Source organism: Lotus japonicus, chromosome 2 (genome assembly GCF_012489685.1).
Source record: "Lotus japonicus ecotype B-129 chromosome 2, LjGifu_v1.2".
Classification (NCBI taxonomy): Eukaryota; Viridiplantae; Streptophyta; class Magnoliopsida; order Fabales; family Fabaceae; genus Lotus; species Lotus japonicus.
In genome coordinates this window covers 11,265,540-11,285,484 of record NC_080042.1, presented here as the reverse complement: position 1 = coordinate 11,285,484, position 19,945 = coordinate 11,265,540, and the positions used below count along the sequence as shown (strand labels likewise).

At 39.7% G+C, this 19,945-nt stretch overlaps 1 protein-coding gene across 2 annotated transcripts; it reads right to left on the bottom strand.

The window, feature by feature from the left end:
• Nucleotides 1-7,935: 7,935 nt before the first annotated feature.
• On the bottom strand, nt 7,936-9,905 carry LOC130735254 (uncharacterized). 2 transcript variants are annotated; one of them, XM_057587327.1, is made up of 6 exons: nt 9,293-9,905; nt 8,885-8,983; nt 8,728-8,791; nt 8,514-8,609; nt 8,316-8,418; nt 7,936-8,205 (listed from the first exon to the last, which is right to left on the bottom strand). In XM_057587327.1, the coding sequence occupies exons 2-5, from the start codon at nt 8,902-8,904 to the stop codon at nt 8,326-8,328; spliced, it is 273 nt and encodes a 90-aa protein (XP_057443310.1). In that variant the 5' UTR covers nt 8,905-8,983; nt 9,293-9,905; the 3' UTR covers nt 7,936-8,205; nt 8,316-8,325. The 2 variants fall into 2 exon arrangements, with proteins under 2 accessions (XP_057443310.1, XP_057443311.1); XM_057587328.1 differs by having other exon boundaries at nt 8,885-8,979.
• Nucleotides 9,906-19,945: the final 10,040 nt, after the last annotated feature.

The following is a 19,945-nucleotide window of genomic DNA, read 5'->3' as shown; positions in this document are numbered from 1 at the left end:
ATAATTTTTTTTCAAAGCATTTCCAAAACATGTCATGCATAGCCCTCAATCAATAAGTAAATATACCCGGACCTCGACGAAGACAAGTACCCAAAGGTAACAATAGGTAACCACAATGTATACAACATAGATGAAGTACTAGATCTTGGAAGTAAACTGACTCCATAAGTTTGATATACTCCCTACAATTCTCACATAGGAGAATCGCACGAAAGCAATGTATCGGAAACTGACCCTATCCCACAAATACAAAGTTAGCTAGTCAAACCCTACATGCTTGCACTAGCACGACAAGCACTCTACACAAGAATGCACGCCCATCATTACCCTCATCTATACAATCGCTCGAGAGATCAGGTGGTTGAGAGATCGCGTGAATTCTCCACATCGCTCAAGATACGCTGCACGTTTGTTCTCTGTTCTTGAACTCATCATTATCTGATGGCGACGTCTGAGGTACATTGATAGAGAAATAAATGCGAGGGTCAAATTCATATAGCAATTCATCATATGAGGATATAATACAAAACAACATACAACAAACAACACTAGAAATCACAGGTATCTCATACGATCTCATGAGCATTAACATCATATACACAAAACATGTTATCATCTCAACACGACACGAAACATACATGTAATTCAACTTATAATTAGTTTGTATGCTACGCTCATACAATGAATGCTCCAACATGATATGGATATAAACGCCAATTCCTCATAAGGTAGGTGGGACATCACTCAGGTACGATGTTCTCTATCGACCTTAGGCACAACGTTCTCTACTATCTTATAGTGAATGCCACTTAACATGGAAGACCTCTTGACACCAATGATTATAGGCATGACGTTCTCAACCGTCCTCTTACACAACGTTCTATATTGTCCTTAGCAAAAATGTACGCATGCATGACATGAATCATGATCAATCAAACAAACAGAAACACCCTCTCGAAGGTTCACGTTTCTCACTAAAGATAGTCACATCAAGAATACTCGCAAGCATTTCACAACTCCACGAGAAAAAGTTGCTTCATAAGCAAAGGTTGCATTCCGCATCCTAGTGGTTAGCTCTAAACCACAACGGTTCACCACTCTAGTAACTAGAAACTCAAATCCATACTCTTCTCAACTCGTTGAATCTTTTTTAACCCTTTTCATTCTTTAGATCCTTGTATTTCAAACAAGTTCCTTCTTGTTTTTTGAAAGTGTTAAAACTTAGATTATGTTCATTATGGCAAGTTTATTTGCGAATCCTTATAGTGTATTATTCATTTTCAAAAGTTAGTAATTGTCAAAAGACCCTATCCCATAGATAATTTTCACAAACATCCTTCGATTCCTCAATAACAATAACTCTAATACGTCGTTAGAAAATATTCTAACCGACACTCATAAAGCCCCCAGTTTCACGTTTCACAGTCGATATTCAGTCAACTAGACAATCAAATATCATAGTAAACATGGAAAGTATAAAAAAATCAACATCGTATTATATCACCCATTGATGCAATCATGCTTTAAAATCCAATCCAACATCATAAACAACCAATATGGCAACAAACAACAATCAATCGTGAAGTCTAAAACTGGATCATGCCCTCACCTTAGACGCTTTCCTTCCAAGTCTTAACTCTGATCTGGTCGCGTCGTAGTTCCTCGTACCGACTCAGCTTCCTTTAACTCTTAGCTTCGATACGAACAAGCTCTAGCTCCTCATATCCTACACATATACATAACTTACTTAGGCACTCTTCACAACTTAAACCCTACTCTCTAAGCTAGGGTTTAAGGTAAGCGCCTAAGACTCTCATCAAGAATGCATCAATAACACATAGGGAAGAACTCAATCATAACCTTTCTAAAACTCTTTTTACCCCCCTTTTTTTTTGATAGGCTCTTTTTACCCGAAGTCACTTACAAATTCATTTTCACTTCCAAAATTCTCATGACTTTACAAAACTCGTATACAACTCAAGCGAGCTTAATCTTTCACAAATCATCATAAACTTAGAACACTTGGAATAAAATCATGAATATTTTTCATATGATAGCTCTATAAGTAAGATTTCTAACTATAAATCTCGTAAATTTTGGACATTTGTGGATTGATTTAAAAATCAAATACTAGGGATGCTCATGAATGAAAGTAGCAGAATCATGGGGTAACTTGCAAAAAATTATGGTATCAAACCAGACTTCCAAAAAACATGAAAATTTAACCATTTGAAGCACCATGATAAAATATAGTCAGTTAGCTATAATATAAAGGCTTAATAGAACTTTTGGTCCCCCACGAATGTGATATGTGCAAACAGAGTCCCTAAACTTTAAAAATAGCATATTGCATCCCTCACGTTACCCTCCATTAACAGTTTTGGTCCCCGAGCATTTTTCCGTCAAAAATCAAACGTTTTCGGGATTTTCCAGAAAAAATTCATCTACTCCTTCATCTTCTTCCCCTTCTTTCAATCTAATCTTTTTCACTTCCCAAAACAAAGAGAACCAAAACTCAGACTTGGGTTTCACGGTCTAATTCGGTGAAATTCAACCCCTTAGCCAAAAATCACCCTTGTTAGAACCCAAACTCTAGTTTCTGGCTTAGTTCCCGATTCCAGAAATCACACTCTCCAAGGATTCCAAGACAACGCAGCTATGGTGAGATGAGAGTTCACCCAATCTTCTAGTTGGGTCGTCACGCTAAACCCACCGGTGACGGCGCTGGCCGGAGCCCCACCATTGCTCCACGCTTGGGCAAAACGTTCATGAAGGAGAGATATCAGAGCAAAAAGAACAGATATCACCCAAAACACTTCAACTCAGGGCAAAAAGAACATATCTTAACATCATATTTCTCAAAATTCGTCATGGCAGGCACCGCAATCAAGATCTTGCCTTCTCTGTATGGGTTCAGTTCATTATTGGGAGAAATTAGGTTTTTGGATCTTTTGCTTTCTGATTAGAAAATGGGGTTGAGACCAAGATTATTCAGTAAAGTTTCAATCTTTTTTGAGAGGAGAAGGTATGGATTTCAGGATCAGTTTGATTGAAGGTTGGGGATATGGGTTTGGACTCTGTTAGTTTTGCTCCCTAGGATGGGTTGTTTGGTTCTGATGAGATTGGGTTAATGTTTGATGGTTTTTTAGGAGATTGGAGAAGAAGATGGTATGGGGCGCAGGTTCTGTTCTTTTGGATATTAGAAGAAGAAAAATCATAAGTATGTTTATATGAGAATGTGGATAAAAGAGATGAAGATGTTTGTGAGATGAAATAGAGGATGAAGATGATTTTGATATTTAGGTTTTTTATTTCTGGGTATTGGGATTTAATGATAAAGAAAATGATGAAGATGATAGAAGAAGAAGATGAAGATGATGAATTTTTTGGTTTTTATTTTTTAATTAATTTTATTTGGCTTAATTACGTATTTGCCGTCAGAAAACGTTAGATTTTTGACGGAAAAATGCCGGGGACCAAAATTGTTAACGAAGGGTAACGTGAGGGATGCAATATGCTATTTTTAAAATTTAGGGACCTCATTTGCACATATCGCATTCGTGGAGGACCAATAGTGCTATTAAGCCTAATATAAAACTAGACTAAGACCCACGCGTTACGCGGACTAATACAATTGAAGTAATTGTATTGGAGTCATGATATATGGTTGTAAATTGCATTGCCTTCTAACTTTTTCATTGGTAAGAAATCAATCACAACAACTTAATATTTGCGTATATTATGTTCTATTTTTCTTAGTACTCCTTGGAAGTTTTATCTTGATCTTAGCAAGGGGTACTCTTTTTCCTTCACTAGGTTTTCCTAAGGGGGTTTTATCCTAGTCAGGTTTTAATGAGGCCCCTTTCTTTGATCTTTCTTCCAAGGTGGGGTTGGGGGCGGGTTCTCTTTCATTCTTTATTTGGATCTTTTGCCATTGTACTCCTTTTCTTCTCTATCTCTTTTGTATTGGGTTGAAGTACCCCTTGTAGTTTACTTAATATATTTATTTCATTGCCTATAAAAAAAAAAATATCACGTCCTAAAAGAAAAGACTATTTATTGCCTATAATAAAAGAAATCACGTCTTGAAAAAAGATTTTTTTTTATCTATCCTTGTATAAACCAACAATTTTTATTTTTTTAATCATCGTTCAAGTGGTACACACTTGATTTCTTTTAAGTAAAGTCTTAGTTTAAGTCTTGAGGAGAAAAAAAATCGGATTCTATACCAAAAAGACTATCAATTTTTTCCTTTTCCAAATATTTTATTACGGTTAAATAGCCAATTTGGTTCTTGAATGTGTCGTCCGCCTTTAGTGTTGTTATGAGTTGTGATGAGAGTGAAGAGGTTTGGAAGCATTAACATTAATAAGGATGATGGTGGTGTTGGGTATAGCCTCTCAAGATGCGATCTATGATTGAGTTGTGATGAGAGGAGAGTTGTTGTAGCTAGGATGGAGGAGAAGAATTGAAAAATGTATGGGTTTCATTTTTCAATAGAAGAAGATAACAAAGTTGAATTTAACATTAGGAAAAACTAGAGATTTTAAATTTTTTAAATTTTTATTTCTGGAATTATAAATTTTTCTCGGTTTTCAAGTTTAAACCTTAAACTTGAAGATGGAAGAAGATAATATAGGTTGAAAAATGATTAGGGATGATAAGTTACGATAGAAATTCTCTTTTTCTATATTGGGGACTAGTTTGCCATGTTCAGGAACTAATTTGACATCTAAATGTTTTCTCAACATTCTAGTTCCACGTAGGCAGTCCATATAGGAAATAAAAATTAACAAATTTTGTTAACGTCAGTTCCATTTTTTAATGTCAGAGACTAACTTGAATGACGTTTGCCACATTCAGGAACTGCGAGATGCATTTAAAAAATTCATAGATCAAGATGAAAGTGGATGACACATTCAGGGAGTAACCTAACTATTTACTCATCCTATTATATTAGCCTCAGTTCAACCTTATCTCATAAAAATCTTGTATGTCTTCTTCTCTCATTTAATTTATATTATTTGGAGACATTGTAACATGCTCTTCACTCTAATGATGATATGACTTATTTTAGAAAGCTTCATAAATCATAAGGGTAATGAAATAGACGGAATAAGAATTATAGAGGAATGAATAATGAAATACATGTGGCCACCTTCTGATTGAATGTTTCTCGACATTTGTTTAAGGGTGGGCCAATAACTTTCGCTTAAACATGTGTCCACGTTTGGGTGCACATCAATTATGTTTGTGTTTAACAGCCGATCTAGTTGGTCAGAGCATGTACACTTAAGCAATTCCAAGTACAACCCACTCCCAACACGTGCTGAAACATTTTTTTTTTAAACAAATTTTTATTGAATGATCAAATCTTGAGAACACCTTGAGCGTGTGCAGCCGAGCGCTTCCAGGATTTGGGGTATGGTTCGCGCCACGGGCATGGAGGATCAGGTGGCAGGTTCGGGGCTTCATCAGAAACCTGGGGAGTTTCACATCTGCTAATAGTTTCCTAGCTGAGTTACAGAGAGTGCTCACTGCGGTTGAAGGTGTGATGGGGTTGGATTGGACCTTCCCCAAGTGATTATAAAGACTGACTCGCTTGAGTTCAACAACTGAATTCTTCCAATGGCGTGTCTCTTGCTTATGAGGAGCTTGTGCAGCGAATCCTTCGTATGAAGGATGACCATGGAGCTATATGTTTTCAGCTTTAGTAGATTACTTGGCTCCAGTGTTCCACGGGTACCGGTATGGTACCCGATACGAGTACGGTATTGGGTACGCGGTACGCGATTTTTGAAAAAACAGGGGTACTAGTACGTTAGATATATGTCTATTTTTTTAAATAAATATATAATGAAATATACATAATATTTAAATATAAATAAATTATGCAAAAAAAATAGATAAATATAACTAATTAAAATAACATCCAAGACATACCGTATGTTTAGAGCCGGGGGTTCTCTCTTTTTTTTTTAAAGGCCAAAACGACGTCGTTTTGAGCCAGGGAAAAAAAATAAAAAAAAGGCAAAACGTCGTCGTTTTGGCTCGTAACCAATTTTTTTTTTTGGAACGGGTACGTACCGTATGCGTACCCACAGCGTATGCGTACCGGGTACGCGGCTGTTTTGGCCGTACCCATGCATCACAGCTTGGCTCCTATTGGCTTGGTTCCCCTTTGAGTCTCACTGGTTTGATTCCAGTGTGGCGAGGGCCATAAGTTCCTCTCCTTGGATGCTCAAGAGGGTTCTTCCTCGCAAGGATCTACCGGGGTGTAGTTTTTTCACTTTGCTTGGGGCTTGGCTCCACCTTATGCTTTCATTACACCTTCCGACCTCACACTTTTATAGAGATATAAAAATAGAAAAGAGAGAATTAAGTGATATGAACAATAGATAGAGATAAAAACAATAAAAAGGTGAAAATGAATTATAAAAGAAATTGAATCATAACTCATTGTGAAATAGCTTGTAATTTGAATAAAATATCACTAACGTAATCGTAGTTGCCCAAAAATTAACTACCAGTTTTGTATCAATTAAATGTTTTTTTCTTCTTACAAATATTTAAGAAAAAAGCCACATCATAAAAAAAAACGTTAATTTTTTGATGGAAAAGTAAGGAGGGACCAAAGTTGTCAATGGAGGTTAACGTTCGAGATGCATAATGAGATTTTTAAAGTTTAGAAACCTTAATGACACATATCGCTTTTGTGGGGAACCAAAAGTGCGATTAAGTCTATTATCATACATTATTCACAATAATTTAGTAACAATGTTTACAAGCAGATGGTGGATGCTAGAAACCCCTTGTAATTATCCTAAGTGGTTACAATGAATATGAGTGTCTCCTCTCTTCCTCTTTCAATTTTATCTAGTGGTTGGGTTTCCCCTTTAGCCTCAACTCTCTCTCTCTCACTATATATATATATGTATATGTGTGTGTGTGTGAAAGTGAAAGGAAGAATTCTCAACCTTTAGACCAAAATGAACGGGTGAGATTAAAACACTCTAAAAATTACTCATGTGCCTGCTTCCTCCCCAATTCTCAGATTTTCACAGTTCGGTTTCCCATATTTTTTCAACGAATATGTTCTCCCCCATTACAGTGTCAACACACCCACATCAATTGAAGATATGCAACGTCGTAGTAGACTTACATCCAATTTTTATTTTATTTTTTTATCGGGGATCAGGTTGAATTGAAGTATAACCTTATAATGAGGCACATGTTTGAGATTTAATTGAGATGATCAGAATTAGCACAAGAAAGGGGGGTTTGAATTGTATCATCCATCCATTTACTTAGATTTCCAAACGATTAAAAGAGTTATTGCTTAAGTTGGTGTCGTTTGTTGCAACGGATAAGTGAGGATAGAGAAGGAATCAAGGAACACCATCGTTTTTATCCTGGTTCACCCCCAGAATGATAGGGCTACATCCAGTCCTTGGCTATACTAAGATTTCACTATATCACACTACTAGAAAAACTAGTTTTCACATCGGGTATTTTTGAGTTTTAACATCGGTTTTTATCCGATGTAAACAATGTTGATGTGGTATCTCCTAACCTTTTCACATCGGGTTTATAACCGATGCGAAAGGTATAGGTTAAGTCAACCAACTGATGTGAAATGTACACTTTTTACATCGGTTAAGTCAGCCAACTGATGTGAAATGTACACTTTTCACATCGGTTCAGTCAGCCAACCGATGTGAAATGTATACTTTTCACATCGGTTAGACAAAAAACCGATGTGAAATGTGTATACTTTTCACATCGGTTAGACAACAAACCGATGTGAAAAGTATACTTTTCACATCGGTTAGACTAAAAACCGATGTGAATGCTCAACCATTTTTTTTTATAACACGAATTTGACTTGAATATACATATTTTTTTAATGAAAATTTATTAAAATAAAAAGAGATCTTGAGAACACACTCTCTCAAGTGAGTTAAACATCCAAGGGCAAAAAAAAAACATAATAGCCTAAAAGAACTAGAACAATTCAGCAATTCTAGTTCTTTAAATGTAGTTAAACAGCAACAGTTCATGAAATTAGGACAAAATAGTTAAACAACAACACAGCAACAATTCAGCAAAACAGCTACAGTTCAGCAAATTAATGCCCCAAGCAGGAAAGCCACCAGCACCATAAGCATAAATTAGGAGAGCAGCGGAGGTGAGCAACTTTGAACCCTATAAACAGATGCAATAAATACAGAGATCAACAATCCATGTTATAATGTAAAAAACAAGTTGCCCAAACTTTAATTCAGACTGTTTAGGCACAAACTTTAAATACATACCAAATAAATTCTAAGGTTTATACAAGTCAAGAAAGCAAGTTGCCCAACTGTTTCGCAAATCATACAACTCTTGTTCTGTTAATGCCGTTGGATCATTGAATACCTACAATTTGTAGAATAGGTTAAAATACCTATTTTGTAACATTTTGATTAAAACTCAAACAATGAGACAAATTGGGAGACATACATTTGCAATACCTCCATCCAAGACTTAGTAATACTGGTAGAGACAATGTCAACCATATTCTTCATCACATAATATCCACAATCATTCCCATTAGGCTGCAACCTTGCCTACAAATGAATAGATTTTTATACACTGAATATATATCTAAACAGTACATATTACAGCCAGTGATAAGTAGTATAAACAGCAACATCAAGAAGCAACCATAATCTACACTACACTTACATTGGGACGAAGCCATTGAGTCCTTTTTTTACTACCCTCAGCCAATTGATAAACCGCCATAGCTCTATATAAAAAACAATCATCGAAGTAAGTTATACATTTTAGTGTAAAAGGACACAATAATATATAACAAAAGCGACATAAAATATACACTTACTGTGTAACAATATTCTTCATTTGTCTCTCTCATACACACGCGCGCGCGTGAACCAAGACACAAGAACAGCAAGGAAAGGAACCATAGTAGAAAAACTGTCTGGAACCAAATTTGAGGTAAGCACAATAGCAATAATTCTAAGAATCAACAAAACAATCAAGAGAGAAATAACACCAAGATCAACAACTAAATCACGAAAAATGTTATCCATAGCTTTTCCAGTAAGCGAAGTTAAAAAAACACATACATTTTTGCATATAATGATTAGGAAGAAAAACTAGGCTAAAAGGGTAAAACGAATATATAGAATGGACTGTGAACAAGGCTACATGTTTATGTGTCATTAAAATATGAGAAATGATGAAATTCCAAAATGAGGTAATGGAGGAATGCAAGAATAAGACTAACCGATAAATAAAGAATGGCCATTGCAGGTGATATCTTCAGTGAGTTCTATCCAGAGCAAGCACGATTTCTGTCCTTCCACTACTGATCGCCTCCTCTTCCATGGCAGCACCTCATCCCACCAACATTTTATTCAACACCGTCTAATGACAACTATTCTACCTATTGGTTACAGCATCCTAATGTCGCCAATCTCTATCCATTTATTCTTTCCATAAATTAGTTAGGAATCTGAAATTGCCTTATACTTAAAAATCACCCCTTTTAAGGAACCTCTCCCAATTTGCATGTGATCATGAAAATCATACGTCCCAATGCAAATAAGAGCTCCCTCACAATTGTTTGAATTATTCTATTTTCTCTTTCCAATCCCTTGGGCAAGTCTTTGACCTTACCCAAAAGCCAAAATCAATGTTTCTACCTGAAATTTGTGGCGCCATTAGTAGGTCTGATACTAGAGGAGCTAACCAATCATGAAATACCATAGATAGAACCATAAAATTCACAAAGAACTCCACTATTAACAAAGAGCTTTAGAAACATAGTGAAGATAATTAAAGAATATGAAACATATTATCCTCACAGATTAAAGACTAAAAATAGGTGTGTTGTTTACCCTCCCCCACCCCACAACTCACCTATATCTTACTTCTACAAACTTAATTAGAAAATTGAATACCAAAATATTAGCAAAACAACCAATTTTAGCCATGCTATTTAAAGAGACTACTAACATTGGAAGCTCTCTACTAACATTTTAAGATAGGTTTTCCCCTCCAAATCCAATTATACCATAACCGAATCAAAGGGAAACAAGTCATTTTGAGAAAACCCAACAAGTAAAAATCCAAACTTTAACCAAATATAAGAGTTGACCAAAGAAAAACCATGTATAAGAATCCCCCAAGAATAAGAAATCACATAGCAGAAAGAGAAACGGACCTCATCCTCCACAACTTGGCGACCGCGACACCCTCTGTCATAGCGCTGCAAATGTCTGCGAGTGTGGGGAGAAAATGAAGCACATAACAACGTTCTCCAACCGTATAAGGGTCATTTTGCTAACACCAATCAAACTTTCTCTGCTAGGCACAAACACTGACCAACTCTAAAAGAAAATTTTCAAAAATCAAACTCATAGAACGCAACAGCGAATAAGAAAGCTAGGCATGTAATAACTGTCAAAACAAAAGCGAATTACAGTAAAGAATCAAAGATATTGATGATACTACATATCTGAAGGTCTCAACAAATAAGAAATTAAAAAGCAGTAAATGAAGACTACCTTTTGAATTTGAATAACCAAAACCAGAAATTTCCAAACGAGGAGCTGGACTACCATCCAACAATGTATTTTACCACTTCAAGTCACGATGACATACCTGCTTCATTAAAGAGAAATAGAGAAGCTCAAGTCATACATGTATCTTCTGGGCAGAAAATACACTGCGGAAAAAGCAAGGAGCCACAGAGAAAGAGCAGCGGCAGGTCACAGCAGGAGCAGCGTCGATTCAAAGCAAGAACGGAAACTGAACAAGAGCAGGAACAGAAACTCAGTCCAAAATCGATTCAAAGCAGGAACAGAAACTGAACCAGAGCAGGAACGAAACAAAAATTGATTACCTTGTCACTTCCTGCAAATGCAAATCAAGCGTACATGTGAACGAGCTAGAAATTGATTTAGTTTCTGAGAAAAAACAATTTGTTATCAGAAATTGTAACTAGAGTGATTTGACAAAAAACCCTAATTGATCGAAATGAGGAAACAAGATAACAGAGGAGGAGAAGAAGTAGGAACCTGCAGGTACGAGCGAACGGAAGAACCAAGGGAAGAAGGAACCTACAGGTACAAGCGAACGGGTCCCTGCAGGTGCGAGCGAACGGGTCTCTGAAGTGAGTGATTGAGTGAGCGAAGCTCTGCCGAGAGGAACACAGCGCCACCACCGAAGATTAGGGTTTTGATGGGTACAGAGAGGAAGATGAAGTTTGTTTGATTAGCGCCACCACCGAAGGTCTTGACTCCTCCGTTCCCAACGGTTGTTATATAACCGATGTGAAAACTAAAGTACAGAGGGACTTTTCCCAACGGTTGTAATATAACCGTTGTGAAAACTAAAGAAAGATGTACTTTTCCCAACGGTTGTAATATAACCGATGTGAAAAGTACTTCATTAAAATTTCAAAAATGCCACCGCATTTAGCTTTCACATCGCTTATTCTAACAACCGTTGTAAATAATGTTTACTAATTACTTTTCACATCAGACATATTCCCAACCGATGTGAAAACTATCATAAAAGTTCACTAAAATTTCAATATTGCCACCGCGTTATCTTTTACATCAGGTAATTGATTAACCGATGTGAAAACTATGATGTGAAAAGTCTTTTTTCTAGTAGTGTCAGTATCAAGGACTTCTCCTTACAAGTATTGTTGTCTATGCCTCTTTAGGCATTGTTATTCTTTTACCACTGCCTCTTCAGGAAAAGAAAGTATTCTTTTGCCACTGCCTCTTCAGGCATTGTTAAGTATTCTTTTACCACTGCCTCTTCAGGCATTTTTAAGTATTCTTTTGCCACTGCCTCTTCAGGCATTAACAAGTATTCTTAGGACTTCTCCTTACAAAGTATTATTCAGACTGCTCCTCAAACAATCTTATAAAAATATTTTACAAGATTCTTTACTTCTACAAGATTCTCATCTTCCAAGAGTGAAAGTAGAAACATTTCAGTTCATGAATCATAAATTATTGGGGATGAGATTTGACTCTAAGAATATGCTCTATGTTCTATTACATGATAGATTAGGTTAAAGGTTTGACTCTTAAGAAAATCTTCTCTCTGTGTGGAAGCATACGATGATGATGATCTTTTCTGAATAGTGAGCCGAAAAGCTACTTCGCAATGTCTTCAGATCTTCACTTTATACTTCTAAATCTTCTGTGAGATTGAAGATAGTCGTTGGAGTGTGTTCTTCACATGACTTCTATCCGTTGGATTAAACAGTACTTTGTATACTTGTGTCATATCCATTAAATGCATAGTACTATTTGATGAGGATCTTTTGCCAGAAAGATGTAGTCTATTATCTAGTAGGTAGCATAGGTCAGAACTTCTATCCGTGGGTGTGAAGATATGCTAATTCGATAGTGACACCATTATACTTTCACTTTGTACATTGTACTTTGTTAGAACATGTTATCTTGTCTTTCAAGACTTATTCAAGAAGCTATTCTGAATTCTTTTTCAATTTGAGCGTAAGGTTCATTCGTTAGATCGTGCAGCTTTCATTTCATGATAAACGTCTTTCATTTAGATGATCATTTATGCTTCATCGTTCTTCCTTTTCTTCAAACGATCTTTCTGATTTGATCATTCTTCTTTCCTTCTTTCTATTGGTGATTTGGAACTAGACGATAACCTTTGATCAAATGCTTGTGGCTTCTTCTTATGAAATGGATTTGTTCAGATGAAGCTTTGTCAGATTAAGGTAGACCACTATAGGCGTAGACGATAAACTTTATTACATTCATTTGAGTAGAGAAAGGGGAAACTTTGATAGCAAAAGCATTGTACTTGTTTCCTTGATCAATGTTCTTTGTAGAGTATCACATGATTCTTTGCACTTGACTTTCTTCTCAAGAATGTCACAGAGATATCTTCTATTTGAACATGACGCTTTTTCTTTAGACATTGTTTCCATTGGTCATCTTTGAGATAGACAATGAATTTCTTCACTAAGTGTAGTCTTCTCTTCTAGCAGACGATGTAGTAGATTTGACTTTTCATTGCTAGTTCAGACTGTCTTGTAGCTTTGACAAACAATGTATCAAGCATTTGAACTTAAAAATCTCCCCTTTTTTGATGATGACAATTTTAAAGAGAAAAACAACAAGGATAAGATCAAATTTTTGAAAAGAGATAGAATACGCCCCCTGAGTTTTCTACTTATGTGCTCCCCCTATCGTTTGCACATAAAGAACGTCTTTTTCAAAAGAGAATTAAATAAAATTTCATAAACATTTGTTATCTCTTTTTATATGAAGTGGAAGAACTTTATTTTTAAGACATTTCAAAGCGTATGTCATATAAATACATCTTTCATAAAACACTTTTTCAACTTCTCCTTAAAACTCTTATGATTTTCAAAAACATCCCAAAATCATTTAAATATTCTACCAAAAACATTTGTTTTTTCTCTTACTCTTTCCCTTTGGCATTATCAAAAAGCATCGCATAGATTAAACGATAGTAAGCAGTAATTAGCAAGAAATGATGACATGGAAAATAACAATGATAGACAATAAGATGCACATAAGCCAAAAACATGACAACCAAGTCAAATTGTTAGATAGTAAAATTAAAGAAGTGTGTGCATAAAAGTAAATAAAGAGTTAAGGGATTAAGAGAAATGGCTTTAGCCAAGCTTCTTCAGAATCAGCTCCAAAGTTTCTAAGATGGTGGACAACCTTTGATCCATGTAGTCCTTATGTTATTTGAAGATTTGAATGAGTTGAGATGCAGGATTGATAAAAACATTGTCGGTTGGCTCCTCGTTCTCTTCTTCTGAGATTTCTTGAATCCTCACTCCGGAAGTATTCCCGAAGTAGTGGCTTCAGTAGTTGATACCAATTGCTCTTCAGGTTGATTGTAAAGCAGTGCCCACCTGAAATTCTTCCGACATTTCTGCCAAGTTTACTTGTATGGGCATAGAGAGCCTCTGAAAGATGTCTTCCATCTGATTCACATCTGGGTAGGGAAAGTCTGTAGGAAATTGAGCAAACGTCCAGTATGCCCGAGGGGCAAGGAATGCCCAAAATTAATTTCAATATTTATATTTTATATAATTTATAATAAATATTAATTAATAAATAAATATAAATTTTTTATTTTAAAAAATATTAACTTTATTACTTATTAATTACTAGTTGGTTTTTTAGAGGAAAATAAGAATTATATTAATAAGTTGGGAAAAAAAACATACAACAACAGTACCGGGAGCGAAACAAGGCAGGGTTAAGCTACCCAAAACCTCTAAGTAAGAAAACAGAGAAAAACTATACAAAGAAGTAAGAGAAAACAGAATAGCACATATGCAACCAGTAGAAACAAAAAACCATCACCAAAGACCCACATAAAAGGACACGGTGCTGGGAGCTCCACCATTAAGCCAGAAGCCAGAGATACGTGCAAACAAAAAGACAAACTTACCGAACGCCATTTGAATGCCACCATAAATTCGTAACATGTTCCATCATGAACATTGAGATAAGGTATAGTACCTAAGGTGTAAGGAACGTGATGTGAGATTCCTAGAGAGAATGAGAGCGTAACCGCTTAAAGAGAGAGTGTAACTGAATTTCAAGTTTGTTATTTCTCAAATGAGCTAAGAGTCCCTTACATTTGGTATCCCTTCCCTATTTATAGTTGGGGGAGTTGAGCTTAGCGCCTCCAAGTCATCCTAATGGGCCAGTTGGGCCTCCGGGAGGAAGGCCCAAGTCCCCGGTCTGCTCATCGCCCCAGGTTAGCGCTCCTGGGCGAGGGACCCTGGGGTCTCGCCCAGTCCACAAGTCCACAAGACACCGAGCTTGAAGCATGAGAGCTAAGTCTGTCTTTTAAACAGAAGAAACAAGGCGATGGCCATAAGAAGCTAACTAGTGCTAAAAAAAAAAGGTCTGAAAACAAAGAACAATTGCCAACATGGCTTGGTAATTTAAAGCTTAAAAATTTACATTTCGAAAGTCTTGTCACGCTCCCTTGGCGGACCAAGTCCACAGGCAAGTTTGTGGCGGTGACGCTCGGTCCGCCAACCCTGCCATAGTCATGCATGTGTCTTGAATCGTGACCCCTTGACATGTGTCGAGCCTTCGCCACGCGTTGCACCCTAAAGTGATACAAAAGTCAGCGAATCCGAGAAATCTCAACCGCTATCTTTGGAACGTCCTTTCGAATCACAGTAGAGCCTGACAATTTGAATTCAAACCAATAAGCTTCAACTGTTGTAACCTTTCGTTTAATGCATTGTTTTTCCTCTTCCCGAAACTCGTGCCCACTCCCTTGAGTAATCATTTTATCTTACCACGACAAGGCACGATTCCCCAACCGCTACTCTCCCCGGCCTTTAAATCCTTTCCCCTTCCATCATTCACCTCTTTCCATCAACTGTTCCCATATTCATTCCTGACTCTCACACTGGTTCCCTTTGCCGATCTTGCGAACTTAAAGCTCCGGCCCCTCTTGCTCCTCTTCTCACAGTCCTTTCCTAGTTAATTTCTTATCCTCTCTTTCTCCTTCTATTTTTACGATGCCTTCCGCAGGGGCCCTTTCCTCCGTAGAGGAGATCAAATCCCATCGCTTGGCAACCTTTGCCACTCTCCCTTCCCCCATCTCCGAGGCTTCTGATGAGGGAGTTCTTGACCAACCATCAGAGCTTTCTACCAGCGAATCCCTTTCTGACCTTGCCCACAGGGCTGGTGGGCTTTGCTGTTCTCCGCTATTAGAGGGCCTCCTTCGCACTACCGGCTGCCAAGAGCACGATCGCCCTTGGCAACACCGTGTGTTTAATGACCCCAAGTATTCCCACTTCTTCTTTGTATACGAATACTTGTTTCTTGATCTTGGTGTTAAACTTCCTTTTCACCCTTTCTCACCCAAGTGTTGTGTGACATTAACGTTTCTCCTTGCCAACTTCACCCTTGCTCCTAGGCCTATCTAAAGTGCTTTAAAATTCTCTACCGCAGCGTTGATGTGGTACCTTCCCTTGCCCTCTTTTCGTTTTTCTTCGAAGCAGATCCCCGATCTCTGGAGACCCATGGTTGGGTCATTCTGGTGCCCCGGCGGGCCGCGAACGATTTGCCCCTTACAAGGTTGGCTCTGAATCTTGCCTGGCCCGCCGGTACTTCCGGGTCATCGTCCACCCTGCTTACCCCACGTCGTTTACACAGAAGGATGGGAAGGCTCTTTTCCGTTTTTATTGGACACAATGTCCCAAAACCACGTCTAATTCTCTCGAAACGCGTTCCTCCTCTAGAGAGAATTCCGCCATTGGTGTCTTATCCCAACTTCCTCTTTTCAGTTGCGCTGACCTGCTTGGCGCTTCCCCAAGATCCAAACTGTTTCCTCGATTAGGTTTTTCCTTTTACCGCCTTCTTCACACCTTCCTCTTAATCTTCTTCGCTTCTGATGACTCTTTCCTTTGTTTTTCAGGGAACATGAAGTTTTCTACTTCCGAACTGCTGGAGGCCTTCTTCTCCGGGAACGTTAAGGCACCTTCTCCGGCCCAAGTTGGAGAGAAAAGGCGAAGCTCGTCGATGGGCGAGGGCTCACCCCAGAAAAAGAAACTGGGTGAGACAGGCTCCCAAGTCGCACCTCTAATTGACGCGGGCGAGGGACCCATCGCGTCCGCCCCGGCTGTCTTGGATAGCACACGTGACTCCTTGGTGCCCGATCGTCATGGCGAGGCGAACACTCCCCCTGTTGTGGATACCTCTTGCCCCTTGACCTCCATGGCGAACCAGCCGCCTCCGTCCTCTGACCGCCTGCCGTCTCCTCCACCCGTCCAGACTACTCACGATTCACCACCCCCTAAGGTTGGCGGCGAGGAAAAGGAACTTCCCTCGGGCCGCCCAAAGGACCCCTCCAGCAGCTCTTCCGCCGATCCCTTCTCCTTCCTACTTTCACACCCTTACCTTGAGAAATTGAGGGAAGTTTCCAGCCAAAACCCGCAGGAGGTTGCCCAAGAAGCTGTGTCAAGTCTTCTTCGCACCGGTTGTCTGTTCGCCCAGGTGGCTTGGCAGGCTTGGCCCCTCACCGGGATTGCGGGGCTCCGCCAAGAGGTGGAAAGGCTGCATTCCATCAACCTTCAAGCCAACGAGACCTGCTCCAAGTTGTCCACCCAGTTAGCCACTGAGGTGGATAAGACAAAGAAGATGCAGAAAAAACTCGCGGAAGCGAAGCTTGCACAGGTAGCGGCGGACAAGAAGGAGAAGGAACTTGAGAACCAGGTTGAGGGACTCCGTAAGGACCTTAGCGCCAAGGAGGCCATTATTGCTTCTCAGGAGGGAAACCTTGCTGCTAAAGATAAGGAGATTGCTGATCTGCGCGAAGGGCTGGCGACCAAAGGTGAGTTACTTGCTGAGGCTCGGTCAGATTTGGAATCGAAATGCAAACTCTTGGCCGAGAAGGATTCCCAGGCCATCTCCCTGGAAGAGCAGATAAGGAGAGAAGCTGCTTTCGCGACAGCCAACGAGCGTATCCGCGGCTTCCTAATTTGTAAAGCCTAGGTCAAGCACCTCTATCCAAATGTCAACCTTGAACCCCTGGGAGTTTTCAAAAGGATTACCCTTGCCGGACTGGTGGGTCGAGAAGATCCACCGGAAGTCGCTCACGTTGACCTTGGAGACGCTGTGGAATAAGAGAGAAAAATGTAATGTTAACTTGTTTGAAGTTATTGTAACGTTTCGCACCTTTTAATTTCGTTTAAAACTCTTTGTTTGTATTTTACTTTCAAGTTTGATCGATTCAACTTTATTTCTTTACGTTTTGTGTTTGTTTTAGCGCTTTTCCGGAGTTTTCTTTTCTCTCAACGCCCCCCATAGTTCCCTTGTTCCTGAATTACGTCTGACAACATTGATGGTGTGCCTTGTTTAACTAGGACTTCTGCTCAATTTTTGAACTAAGGCTTTCGTCACACCAATATTTCTCGTAAGAGCAGGTGTGGCCTCGCCGGTTTTGCCCCGGCGAGGACTTATTGTTGCTAGGGACCCAATGGCCATATAGGTTAACCCAGACTTATGCCTAGTTATGTTCGCGCGCCCATATTTCGGGGGGATTTTTGGGATAAGAAGCTTATCCGCACACATCGTTGACGAGTGACGGCGAGCTGCATCGGCTTTTCCAGCGCGATCCCCAGACTTCAAGGTTGTGTTGGGATCGCCACCTTCAGGGATTTTTTCCCACTAGCTCTCGCCGCAATTCAGTGTGATTGAAATTGCTGGATACAATTTTTGTATTTTCAATCAGACGTGATAGTCCACAAACTCCCGAGATAGAGAATAAGAACGTGTCTTTTTTTTTTACCATTTAGGCCCTTTGGCCAACAAATTCTCGAAATGGAGAACAATAGCATGTCTTTGTTTTTACACCTTCAATCTTCGCGAGACGCGCCTAGCTGATCATCCTCGCGCCGAAACCAGCTCCTTGTCAATCCTTTAGCTGTAATAGTATTTCAGGCTCGCCGCGTTCCAGGAACGTGGCACTCGCCTTCCGTCCAAGATCTCCAGGTGATAAGCCCCCTTCCCTAAGGCCTTCAAAATTCTGTAGGGGCCTTCCCAGATTGGACTCAACTTATTCCCAGTGCTCATAGTTCATTTTTTTAGCACCAGGTCCCCCTCCTGCATCACCCTCGGTCGCACTTTCGAGTCATACTTCGCCGCAGCTCGCTGCTTCATCGCAGCCTCTCTGATGCGAGCCTCATCGTGTGTTTCTGACAACAAATCTAACTCTACCGCCATGTTGGCAGAATTCTCGCCCTCAAACCGCGGCGCTGTTCGCCAAGAATTGTTGTCTATTTCTACGGGCAACATGGCGTCCGCCCCATAGGCCTTCCTGAATGGAGTTTCCCCAGTGGTTGAGTGTTGCGTTGTATTGTAAGACCAAATTACAACCGGGAGTTCATCCAATCAAGCTCCCTTCGCCTCCGAGAGCCGGCGCTTCAAACCCCGCAAGATCACCTTATTCGCCGACTTTGCTTTCCCGTTAGTTTGAGGATGTTTCACTGAAGAGAACCTTCTCTCAATACTCATCTCTTCGCAGAATTCTCTTGTTTGGTTACTTGCAAACTGCGTCCCATTATCTGAAACGATCGCCCTTGGTACTCCAAATCGGCATACGATTCTTTTCCAGTAAAAACTTACGATCTTGGCTGCAGTAATGCTTGAGAGGGGCTCGGCTTCCACCCATTTGGTGAAGTAATCCACCGCTACGAGGATGAACTTCATTTGTGACCTTGCGGTGGGGAAGGGCCCGACGAGGTCAACTCCCCACATGGCGAAAGGCCATGGGGAGCTAATCGTGGCCAACTGTTCCGCTGGGGCCCTCGGCAAGTCTGCAAACACTTGACACTTTTCACATTTTTTCACGAATTCTGCACAGTCTTTTCTTATTGTAGGCCAGTAAAAACCTGCTTTGAGGACTTTGCTAGCCAGAGACCTTCCTCCGATGTGACTAGCGCAAACCCCCCCGTGAACCTCTGCCATGACACCAACTCTTCTTCTATGCTAGGATCGGCGAGCGTCTCTTGGATCACACTTCGATTATTTCCAGGCTTCCGAGTGCTTGCCAATTTCGCTAAGGCGTCCGCCCTTTGATTCTGTGCCCTTGGCACGAACTCAACTACGACCTCTTGCAGTCGACCCATCAGCAGTCAGACACCCCTTGGATCTAGGTTCTCTTCTGGTGCATCGACCTCGTTGCATCGGTGCCCCACCGAGGCGTTCCTTTTCCCGTACCGGTCTACCGCGTTGCAGTAGCACTCCCTCGCAGTTTTCTGGTCCACAGCCACTCTCCCAACTCGCCCATTCGGCAAAGGATATTTAACCGCCAAGTATGTCGTTGAAATCACAGCGCACGACCGGTTCAAGGTGTTTCTGCCAATTAT